General features: G+C 46.8%; 2 protein-coding genes across 2 annotated transcripts; one reads left to right on the top strand and one right to left on the bottom strand.

Annotated features, from left to right (window-relative positions):
• Positions 1 to 1,021: 1,021 nt before the first annotated feature.
• Positions 1,022 to 5,795, top strand: LOC125542847 (mechanosensitive ion channel protein 5-like). Its single transcript, XM_048706076.1, has 5 exons — positions 1,022 to 2,516; positions 4,354 to 4,477; positions 4,568 to 4,861; positions 4,950 to 5,152; positions 5,324 to 5,795. Exons 1-5 carry the CDS (start codon positions 1,048 to 1,050, stop codon positions 5,604 to 5,606), a joined length of 2,373 nt encoding a protein of 790 aa, XP_048562033.1. The 5' UTR covers positions 1,022 to 1,047; the 3' UTR covers positions 5,607 to 5,795.
• Positions 5,796 to 8,943: 3,148 nt separating this feature from the next.
• LOC125542837 (malonyl-coenzyme A:anthocyanin 3-O-glucoside-6''-O-malonyltransferase-like) lies at positions 8,944 to 10,658 on the bottom strand. Its single transcript, XM_048706065.1, has one exon. It carries the CDS (start codon positions 10,456 to 10,458, stop codon positions 9,079 to 9,081), a length of 1,380 nt encoding a protein of 459 aa, XP_048562022.1. The 5' UTR covers positions 10,459 to 10,658; the 3' UTR covers positions 8,944 to 9,078.
• Between the last annotated feature and the right edge of the window lie 1,820 nt (positions 10,659 to 12,478).

Here is a 12,478-nt window from a genome sequence, read left to right as displayed (position 1 = left end):
CTGTCGCTTGTTGGATTCCATTGCTTACTTGCTCATTGAATTTTTGTTCATGTATTGCTTCTCATGAAATCATACCGTTCACTGCCCTCACTTCATGATGATTTTGTGTACGAAATACATTTACTGCCATGATGATTTTCTTTCTGAACTACCATAAATATTTCCACTTACTGCTTCTCATCAAATCATAGTGTTCACTGCCTCACACCAAAGATTCTGGCTGGGCATATACTGCTCCATGCACATTTGGTTGCTCTCCTATTCAGCGTGACTGACGCGAGGGTCCAAAATGCTTTGGTCCTACATTTTCGTTCTGGGCCTGCTCTCCATAGAACTTGTACGAGTTGAGTGGAGCAAAGCAGGCTTTGAGATTGATAGACAAGCCGACTTGCTTGGTGATTGTCCATTATCAATCCATCTCCATAACCGTCGTCCATGAAAACCACGAGAGAGAAAGATTAACCGAGAAACATATATACGCAGCAGTGCAGCAATCACATGCATGCACAAACCGGCGTGCACCGTGAATCCTTGAACCCGAGAACCCACCCCTTGCACTGGGTGTTAAGTGAGACGAGACGAGCCACCAGTACACTACTGGTACAGCGTCTCTTTCCAGGCGTATGTCTTGGGCGGCATCCATCATGCTGGGCAGGTTAATTGTGCTTGTCTAGTTTGATGAAATTAGGGAAAGATCTTCAGTATTCACCTCTTTCTCGGTTCCACCAGATATGTGTGCTAAGTATGCTACTAGTATCAGTAGCTCAGAGTGTTGGATAGAAGAAAGCTGAGGTTTTCTTGTTAGTAACCTTGTGACAGATTGTAATCGAATTTATATTACACAATAATAAAGGGCCCCAACTTTTGGAGTAAAAAGAAAAGGAAAAAAACAGGTCGGCCCAGCCATCCCATCGGTCGACACCAATAATGCGAGCCTCCGACAAATCGCTACCGACCAAGAAAAAGTTGGTGCCACACCAATAATAGGATTGAAAGCACCACCACTTGGGTACAAGTACGCTGCTGTATATCGCCTGCTGTACATCAATGAAAGAGGAGTTGAGCTTTAAGAATCGGCCACCGTCGCCGACGCCGCAGCAGGCGATGGAGGGAGGCGAGGACCCGCCCACGCGCCTCATTGGCAACTTCCTCCGGAAGCAGAGGGCGTCCGGCGCAAAGCCGTCGCTCGACCTCGACCCGGAGATGGAGGAGCTCGGGAGGCCGTCGCACGGCGCTCGGCGTGTCTCCTTCGAGGACGAACACCAAAAACACATCTCCTCCGACTCCGACTCCAACTCTGACTCTGACGCGGAGGGCAGCGGTAGGCGCGCCGACGAGATGGTACGCTGCAAATCTACCTCCACGGGAAAGGGACCGTTATTGCGAGCCCAGACGCGCTCCCGGCTCATGGACCCGCCGCCGGCGCCACCCACGGCAGCTCCTGCCATCGACAAGAAGCACAAGTCGTCCGCCTCACGGTCCCCTAAGCCCAGCCAGTCTCCCGCGTGGCGCTGGTCGGGTCCGATGGACGGGGAGGAGGAGGACCCATTCGTGGACGAGGACATCCCCGACGACTTCAACTTGAAGAGTGGCAAGCTGGGCGCTCTCACCATCTTGCAGTGGGTCAGCTTGGTGCTCCTCGTCGGGGCGTTGGTTTGCAGTGCCACCATAAGGATCTTGTCCAGGAAGAAGGTGTGGGAGCTGCAGCTCTGGAAGTGGGAGCTCCTCGCGCTCGCGCTCGTCTGCGGCCGTCTCGTCTCCGGGTGGGCCATCCGGATCGCCATGTTCTGCGTGGGGCGCAACTTGTTGCTGCGCAAGCGCGTGCTCTACTTCGTCTACGGCGTCCGCAGCGCCGTGCAGAACACGCTCTGGCTCGGCCTCGTTCTCGCCGCCTGGCATTTCTTGTTTGACGACAAGTGCCAACTCGCGCACATGGTGGTGGTGTCCTATGTTATGAAGATACTATTCTGCTTGCTCGTCGCCACGCTCATCCGGCTTGTCAAGACGCTGCTGCTCAAGGTGCTCGCCTCGTCCTTCCATGTCTCTACCTACTTTGACCGGATTCAAGCGTCATTGTTCAACCAATATGTCACTGAGACGCTCTCGGGGCCGCAACTAATTGAAGAACAAGGCCCCATGTTTGCTGAGCCGAGTGATCTCCATGCCGCGATGCCAACCAAGAATCTATCGGGGCTAAGGAGCTTTCGGCCATCGGTTTCAATGTCTAAGAAGCAGGGCCAAGGAAGCAAGCAACTAGCTAAGGAGAAAAGACAGCATCAGATTGATGAAGGGATAAGCATTGACAAGCTCCATAAGCTCAATCGGAGCAACGTCTCAGCCTGGAACATGAAAAGGTTGATGAAGATTATTCGGTCTGGGACGCTCACCACTATAGATGAGCAGATAAAGCAGGCAACAGGAGAAGGGGATTTGTCAGCGACACATATTCGCAGCGAATACGAGTCACAGATGGCCGCAAAGAAGATCTTCCATAACGTAGCCAAGCATCGATCCAAGTAAGCATTTCTTTCTTGTCTTAGTTAGATGTCCTTGTCTTTTACTCCCTCGGTCCCATAATATAGGAACGTTTTTGACAATAGTGCAGTGTCAAAAACATTTTTATATTATGAGACGGAGGGAGTAATATACATATGTGCCGTGGTTTAGGTAGTCGTTCGTTTAGACCCGCCAAGAAGACCTGGAGTACTTGCCAACATAGCCTTCATGTTGATGCAGTAGCTGTGGTTTAGGTAGTCGTGGATGTAATGTTCATAATTGTCAGTGTAGACGCAGCTAGCCGGAGGTGCAAAAAATATATGCTTTGTTGTTGATGACGGAGCTGCCGTCGTGAATGATACAGCTTGCCGATACTAAAAAGGGTGTCATGTCATAGGTGATGATACCATCAGTTTAGCCAATACCAGAGGAAACCCATAGAGTGTTGGAATTAACCACGTCGGCATGTCCGGGAGGGATACGTAGCACTCATCCGAGTAGGCTAGTAACGAAATAGCTCTGCGTACGACTTCAAATGTATGATTCATGTCCGACCCAGTGGTCCAACGATTGCTGTTCATTCATAGATTTGATCGGAGGGTGACTGAGCAGTGTCGTACAGCATCGTATAAAAATTCATCGTACGCCTAGCACTGCTTTGTACTAGCTTTGTACTAGTATAAATATAGCTGTAACCTATGGCGTGTAATCAGAAAGCAATAAACAAAGGCACGTGACGGGCTTTTAGCAATCCAACCTCGTGTGTACTACTAGTTCTTTGTATAAAAGCAAGTACAATGGCAGGTCTATAGCCGGACCCGGAGTTTCTGCTCCCAAGCTCAGCTGTACCCACGCTAAAAAAATCAAAATAAATATTAGAAAAATTCAGAAAAATACAAAAAAAATTGTGGTATATAATTTCATGCATGAGGTCCGTCATGGTGAGATAGTTCTTCCCATTGTTAATGGCATGTATTGCAGTAGTAGAATCAGAGAACACCGGAGATGTCCATACTGTGGATGATGCCGCGGTAATGATGTGTTGACGAAAATATGGATGAAGACCATATTGATGAAGACCTTAGTCATGTATCATCGGCGATGCTGTAGCAGTGAGCATGTAGAGATGATGCGTTGCTTGAATTCATCCCTTGCAGTGACAATATGTCGATGTCATGCCGCGCGAGAGAAGTCGATTAAGAATTACGTTTCTTTTCATACTAGCCTATCGTGTGGATGTTGTATGTCGGTCGGTTCTCATAAGTGTGCTTGACAAAGGTTTTTGTTTTTTTTTGTTTTTGACGTGGTGTTGTCATATAGCTTGACGGTGGTTGGCTTGACGCCAAGGCGTCGGTACAGGTTCAGGTCAACTCAGTATAGGTACATCGCTTTGCAATAGGTCATGTTGACGGTCAGTTAACACGTCAAAAGGCATTCAATCGACCAGTTAGTGCTTTTGGCAAAAAGAATACCAAAAACCAGTGGTGTTGGCAAACTATTGGCGAAACGGTGGATTTTTTATACTATATATGCCCAATGTGGTCGTTTTAGTCAATTTACTTGATAGACAAATGTAGTTTATCTGTAATGCTGTAGAAACTTTGAGCTCATGATGTGAACTGATGGTATAATTTTCTGTATAATTTATAAATAGTGTGCTAATTGTTACGACTTGTGTAGTGCACGGCTGTGTGTTTAATGTTTATCACAAAGAGAATAGTTTACAGAAGTTTATAAATGCTCACGTTTAATTACTTCCAATGCCGGTTAAAAAGGTTCATTTCCTATGTGGTAGTTCGAATATAGTGGCAACCTTGCTGATTCAGATTCTTGATCATGAATGTACGGATAATGCAGGTACATATACTTAGCAGACTTGATGCACTTCATGAGGCAGGAGGAAGCCCTCAAAGCAATGCATCTTTTCGAAGGAGGACAAGAGTACAATAGGATCAGCAAGAGGTCTCTAAAAAACTGGATGGTAATGATCTTATTACCTTACTAGCTAACTCGCAATAAGGAATTATGATTGACTTCTGAATTCTGAAGATGCCTTTCCTACCATTGCTAGGTGAATGCATTTAGAGAGCGCAAAGCCCTTGCTCTAACACTTAATGATACAAAAGTTGCAGTATCCAAGCTCAACCAGATGACTAATGTAGTTGGTGGCATCATCGTGTTTGTTCTCTGGCTCCTTATTCTTGGCATAGCGACAACGAATTTACTTGTCTTCCTCAGTTCACCATTTTTGGTGGCAGTTATTGTATTTGGAGACACTTTGAAGGCAGTTTTTGAGGCAATTGTTTTCTTATTTGTGATGCATCCTTTTGATGTTGGTGACCGCTGTGAAATCGAGGAAGTTCAGGTGTGGTAATATTTTACTTGTTTCTTCCTCATTGAATCTAATATTAGCTTGCACTCATTGACTAAAGCTTTAACCACCTGAATTTCAGGTTGTTGTCGAGGAAATGAATATCTTGACAACAGTCTTCCTTCGATATGACAACCTGAAGATATATTATCCAAACAATATACTGGCCACCATACCGATTATGAATTTTTACAGGAGTCCAGATATGGGAGAAGGAATTGACTTCTATATTCACGTTGCCACGCCGGTAGCGAAACTAGCACTCATGAAAGAAAGAATTCTACGGTAAGTAGAAGTGTCTTCATCCCATGGTTTGATCAAACCTGATTTGTTAACAACTGAACTATGTGCATGTTAACAATTAACATTAAACGTAATGTTGGAAATTTCCCTATGTTGCTTGTGTAATTTAGTATACTACAACGAACTAACCAAGTTTTAAACATGTGAAACCAGTTACATCAACAACAAGAAAGAGCATTGGTACCCGGGGGCGATGGTTGTCCTCCGGGATGTAGATGAGACCAACAAGCTAAAAGTATCCATATGGCTCTGTCACACGCTCAACTTCCAGGACATGGGGATGAGGTACGTGAGGAGGGAGCTGGTGCTCCAGGAGATGATCAAAGTTCTCAAGGACCTGGACATTGAGTATCGGATGCTACCACTGGACGTGAATGTGCGGAATGCGCCTCCTATTGAATCCACAAGGATGCCGACAACATGGAATTATTCCTGAAGCAGTGAACGTTCACGGGGCATTTCCTATCCAGTTCGAGCGGTGAGAGCTACAAGAGCCTTTGCTAGAAACTAGCGAGTAGAGCATGAGATGTTAGCGTGCCTAAGGCAAATCACTTGGTTTGATCTGTAATTAGTGTGTTGTTTAGTATGTAACCTTTGGAACACAATAACTGATCAATTTCAAATATTTTCCAAGCATGTGTAGAACACGCACACGTGTGTGTGTGTGTATGCCATTGTGTGCTTCCATTCAAGGTGGGACTCAGGTTTGGTCGGGTTGGCACGATGTGAGCCCGATGTGCCTCGGGCTGTAGCGATGCCATATCATCCTGGCCCGACTAGCACACCGTGACATGCCATGCTGGCACGACATTCCTCAGGCATGACACTGAAATGATCGGGGGAAACCAAACCCCCTTGATCATTTTGACATCGTCCATTCCTTCTCTCTATTGCTTGCATTAGAGTAGTGCTATTGTTACTTCTTTATCGGTAGATGCTATATTGTTGCATAGCATGTCTTTGCTACTGATGTTGATACCATACCTGCAATCCTACCATGCATGGTCTACGTATGCTAGAGTCCCATCAGTGGTCCTACATCCTTGTTTGTCTGCCATGCTATACTATTGGGTCGTGATCCCTTCGAAAGATGATCACGGATATGCCTTATGCTACATACCTTATATGTTACTTTGGTGGACCCCGGACATCGGTGGCTTACGACATGGAGCGAGATGGACTGCAACAAGATACCGGTTCTAAGAATAGGAGAATAATACGTTGTTGTCCGGTTTGCTCACCGATGTCAGATCCTTCAGTTTAGCTCTAAGAATAGGAGAATTATACGTTGTTGTCCGGTTTGCTCACTAGTTGGAACGAAAAAATGCCTGAAGGTCAATACAAATTGTTCCAAAAGGACTATAGTTGTAGACATCTCCTAGGTTCCCACTAAATCATTCCCGGCCTTGATCCTTGTATCTCCTGGATGAACAAATACGACTACTGTATGGGATTCAGATAAGCGACGTCCATCAAAAGAACAATGGAGATGTTGTGGTGGCGCTCGTGCATGCGATGGTTGTGTGTGTGTGTGTGTGTGTGTGTTCTTTGTGTGTGTCTTCCTGGAAATGGGTTAAAAATCATGTTTTGTGTATAAAAAGAAAGAGGTTCAAAAATAAGAAATGTAAGAGTTCAAAACATGTAACAAAAAAGTTTGTCTATAAGAAATTCATGTATGAGAATTGTTTTAGTAAATTCACAAAAAAAGTTCAAAAAATAGAGATTCAAATTTAAATACCAGAGAAGTTCGATGTATGGCTGTTTGGATCAACACGGTTGTTGAAATTGGCTACCCAATTGTTGAACCTTCGTCGACAATTAGGGCTGTTTGAAGTTACAAGCACATCACGAAGGTGGTGCCACAATCTGGTGCCTATAAGCGTGAAAGGGTTTGAGGGAAGACGCCTCTCAAGGGGCGATCGGCTCATATATTTATAGAAGGATTACACGTCTTGGAGACCAAGAAAGGAACCCTATATACGTATATATACAACTGTATGCAAACGGAATAAGCGAGGTTAGCTATACAAAGTTATACTTTAACATCCCCCGCAGTTTGTGCGTCGGTCGAACGCATAAACTGTACCGAAAGTCCAGAAAGTGCTAGCCCTTCGCCATGATATCGGCAAACTGCTGTGAGGACGGCACGTGGAGAACCCGAATCTGATTGAGAGACATCTTCTCGCGAACAAAGTGGATGTCGATCTCGATGTGCTTCGCGCGGCGAGTAGAACATAACATGAGATGTTAGCGTGCCTAACGCAGATCACTTGGTTTGGTCTTTAAATAGTGTGTTGTGTAGTATGTAAGCTTTGGAACGCAATAATTGGTCAATTTCAAGTATTTTCCAAGCATGTATAGAACACGCACACGTGTGTGTATGGGTGCAATTGTGTTCTTCCATTCAAGGTGGGACTCAGGCTTGGTCGGGTTGGCGCGACGTATGCCGGTATGCATAAGTGCAGTATTGATTGGAATGAAGGGAGTAGAATCATAAACATCAGTTAGACCAAGCTAACATGATATACATGAAATGCTATAGCTAGCAATGTCGACATTAAATTAAATGTCATAGAAAGATGAACACCATGACAGTGGAAATGACCGAGTGTTGTATGTTCATTTGGATCAACACGGTTGTTGAAATTGGCTACCCAATTGTTGAAAACCTTCGTCGACAATTAGGGCTGTTTGAAATTACGAGCACACGTCGGGAAGGTGGTGCCACAATCTGGTACCAAGTCCACCGAACAGATCACCACCAACTAATCATAGATGGCTAAGATTTTTCTTTTCTTTCTTGACTAGAAGAACAGAAGGAAGGAATATAAGCTTACTACCCTAACATATCTACTCCTATTACATCTGCCCTAACTATACAGTATCATGAGGCACAACCTTTGGTACACTTCTTCGAACGTGACATGATCGCTTGTCGATGCTAACATTTTTGAGACGTCACTAATTTAGACGTACATGGCCATTATTACTCTGACTAATAATGGAGTGGCTGCTATCTACTTTCTGGTGGCTAGTCATTTACACTCTTCCTTTTCTTAATTCTTGTAGGAAGGGGACATGCACGCGGCGTCAACAGCATTTTGTAATATTGAACTAACACTAGGATAATCATCAAGACCAATGGACCATTTGCAGTATTGAACATCTAGTAACAGTGAAGGTAATAAAGATCAGTCGACCAAGCTAGGTGTACTGAGAACGTGGTAGGTGTAGTGAGATCTGGCATGCAATGGTTGGATCCCGCGACAATGGGACGAGACTTGACTGCTTCTCCGTCGTGTGTCTATCCGTGCTCCCGTCTACGTGGTTTGATTTGATTGGAACAAAATAAGGCTCGGTCCCACTCCCTTAAAATCAGGAGGGAGATGATTAGATTAAAAAGAAAAAGAAAAAAAGACAGGAAGAGAGTAGGCAAGCCGGATCCGCGACAATGACGCTGGAGGAGCATGATTTCCTTTCCTGACTCTTGAGACATTGTTTTAGGATAACATTTTTAGTAGTCTGTTGTCACAGACGGCAAAAAATGCTACTACACCTATGAAACATTATTAGGTGACCTACCAAACTTTCCTTTCAAGGTGGGTCCGTGCCCTCACTAAACTCCAATTAAAAACTCCAATTCTCTTCTCTGACGATGTGCTTTCTCAACATATCAATTTTTTGGGTAAGCGATTGGTTGTGCCGTTGCATAGATTGCATGTGATTGATGTCATTTTAATATCAATATAATGCCCTTTGGCAAAACACATGGATTAATTTGTTTTTAGTTGCTGGTTAAATAGAAAAATACAGATTACAAATTTACAATACATATCAAGACTCCAATTACGCATACATTTAGATGATTCCGGGCACAAAGCATGAAACGAAGCATATCACTAGCTTGTCTAATGGTGATGAAGCCACGAAATGGCATCGTCAAAGCACTTTCGGAACCTTTGCATGCCAGCGGGCGGCAGGGAGATGCCCACCTCCATGACGCCGCCGGCGCTGCTCCGGCGGCTCTCCGCCAGCGCCATCGCGCCGGTTCTCGCCACGGACACGATCTCCACCTTGGCCGGCCGCCCGAACCCGAAATCGACGTCGTAGACCCGGAACCTCGGCGACCCCGCCACGCTCAGAACACCGCCACCAGTCGCGACGGCCTCTAGAATCTTCTTCGGCCACGACCCCATCTTCTCGGGCGACGCGGTTTGGCCCATCGCCTCCTCGATGGCCGCTGCCACAGCCGTGCACGCGACGAGTATGCCGCTGCTGCCGGCCGCCGCGAGCTGGTTCTTGGGCGCGGCGTGCTGGGCGGCGCCGATGCAGTTGCCGAGGTACTCGTCCGGGACGGGATCGGGCATTATCCGCGAGCGGTGGTCGACGGAGAAGAGGATGTAGGTCGGGTCGCCGCTGCTTGCTTCGGCGTCGTCTTTGGCGCGCTGGTAGCAGGACCAGATGAAGCCGAAGGTGGCGACGAGCGAGGAGCATCGCGGCGGCGGCGCGCCCGCCTCACCGGCCGCGGAGAAGACGACGTCCTTAACGCGCTGGATGTCCTCCCTGGAGAGCGTGAAGGTGGCGAGCAGCTTGTCGCTGGACATCTCGACGTACTCCATCTCCTCGGTGCTCGTGAGATCTCCGACATAGATGTCGTAGATGTGTCTGAAACTGGGGTCCTTGGTGACCAAACTTCTGTCGATGACCGGGGGAGGAGGCGCACCGGAGCCGGTGCTTGCGGTGGCCCAGGTGTGGAAGAAGCGCGTGGAGGAGGCGCCATCGCAGGCGGCATGGTGCAGGGAGATGCCGATGGCGAGGCCGCCGCGGAGCACGGTGGCCTGCAGAGCGAGCACCGGGCCAACCCCCGTCGAGAGAGGCGGCACGAGCGGCAAGATCCTGGCGACCTCCCTCGGCCCGTCGGCGGCCAGCTCGTCGACGTCGACGGCATACTCGGCGACGGTGAAGGCGACGCCGTCGCCGGGCTGGTAGTGGAGCTCGTAGCGGTCGGCCGTGCCGGGCGTGAGGCGGAGGCGGCCGGCCAGCGGGAAGTAGGCACGGAGGGCCTGGGAGAGCGAGGACCTGAGGCTGGAGATGATGGCGGATGGGACGGCGTCGTTGCCGGTGGTGTCGGGGGTGAGGCGGTAGAGGAAGACGCGTTCCACCGGCGGGGAGTTGAGCCAGTAGACGTCGAAGAAGGTGAGCGGGAGGGAGGTCTCCGGCGCCGGCGGGGGCTTTACGACGGCGCTCTCCAGGACACTGAGCTGCGGCGGAGAAGGCAGAGGGTCCATGGCTCCTTCACGCGCTCGGAGGAGAGCAGAGCAGATCAGCTGTGGGGATCGATTGATTGATTATCGGGCGGCTCAGCAGCCCACCGCGTTTGTCACTGTCGTCTTTTTAATCTTTCTTCTTCGAGGGAAGATCGAGAGAGATCCATCTGTGTGAGGGTGGTGACAAATTAACCAGAACGGGCCCTCGCCGCGTCTGCTGTGTCTCTATGATATCTTATCCAGCGTGAGACAGAGAGAGTGGGAAGACTGACAAATATCTCACCACCACGTGTATCTTCTAGTTTGGCAATGCGATTCTTCAGTTTGAATAGATTGAAATTTTGAAAAGTTCCAACTTTTTGAAAGCTTGAAAATTTTGAAGTTTGATATTATTCCCTAAAAGTTTTGGAAGTACAAATGTCCAGAGTATGTGAAAGTTTAAATGAAAGTCGAATAATTTTTTACCGAGGGCTAAAGTTATAATACCTCTCAAAATTTAAATTTAGAGTATATAGGGGTTGTGGCGTCTATGAGGGGAAAGCTCATTTCTCCCCCATATATCAATATGAACAGTCCGGACACAAAAACGCATGCCCAAAGGCTCCCTCAAAGCTAGGTCGAATGATCAGACGGTCTGGACTCCCCAAAACCCAGCCCATAAGTGGGAGATAAATGGGGATGTCCGGACATGTCCTCCACATTGAGCCGACACGCCGGGCTTATTCAGTACCCTATGACACTACCAGGGAAAACCCTAGTAGTAGCGCGAGGTTAAGGGCTATCAATAGCGTGGGGGTCGTGCTACTGCTAGGACGCTACAACTAATTGTTAGTACTAGGGCGTGGTCTGACCCTACGCTACTACGAATTGTGTCTAGCAGTAGCGTGGGGTTGGACCTGCCCTACTGCTAAATAGTAGCATCGCGGTTGTTGCCCCACGCCACTACTATTAGTGTGTATTTCATTTCTTCATATTTATATTGTATTTATACACCGTTATGCAAATTTTTATACGATGGCAATGAAGAGGTTGTGGAAGAAACACGGATTAAATTAAAGTGGATGGATCCAAGTGACTAAGTTGAATTGGTAGGACTATATAATGTTGGGACGGCACACAAGTGTCGAATGATGGCAATGGCTATCAAGTTCAATTTGCATTGAGGGGCATATATAAGGAGGTTCTTGCATCCTCAGAACACAAATCACTTGTGTGTTGAATGAAGGCAATGACCTATCAAGTCCAATTTGCATTGGGAGCATATATAAGATGGTTGTTGTATCCTCGAAAGTCAAATAACTGTTTGCAACTAAGGTGATCAAGGCTCCTCTCGACCATCGTACTTTAATCTAATATGTGTTTCTTCCACCCCAATGATATAACTCATCATTATCATAATGATATAACAACTCATCATCATCGTAGTCATATAACAAGTCATCATCGTAGTCATATAATAACTCACCATCATTCTAGCACATGACAAGTACTACGACCTCCTCCTCATCATCATCGTAGTCATATAACAACTCATTATCTGTAGTCATATAATAACTCGCCAACAATATAGCACATGATAAGTTAACCAATAGTAGCTAATTGTCAATTATCATCCTAGCACTAGTGCAGAACCGGGATTTAGCACCGGTTCGTAAGGGCCTTTAGTGCCAGTTCTGTAACCGGCACTAAAGGGTGGGGACTAAAGCCCCCCCCCCTTTAGTACCAGTTCGGCAGGAACCGCCACTAAAGTTCCGCCACGTGGCACGAGCCAGGGCCGGGTGCGGGGACCGGTACTAAATGTTTGGGGGGGGGGTTATTTTTTATTTTTCCTTTAATTTTGTGTTTTCAATTTAATTTACAGATTGTTTTTACATTATAATGAGTTGTTAAATCATTAGGTGAAAGTACCGCAGATTAGTTTCAACTAGATGCACATGGATCCTAGCTAAGTGATCAAGTATATGCCATATCCATATTAAATAGTTGAAACTAATCTGCAGTTTCTTTCATAAATGATATAATAACTCATCATCATCATCAT

Source organism: Triticum urartu, chromosome 1 (assembly GCF_003073215.2).
Source record: "Triticum urartu cultivar G1812 chromosome 1, Tu2.1, whole genome shotgun sequence".
Lineage (NCBI taxonomy): Eukaryota > Viridiplantae > Streptophyta > Magnoliopsida > Poales > Poaceae > Triticum > Triticum urartu.
Note: the sequence above shows the minus strand (reverse complement) of the source record. Positions and strands in the feature narration are given on the sequence as shown.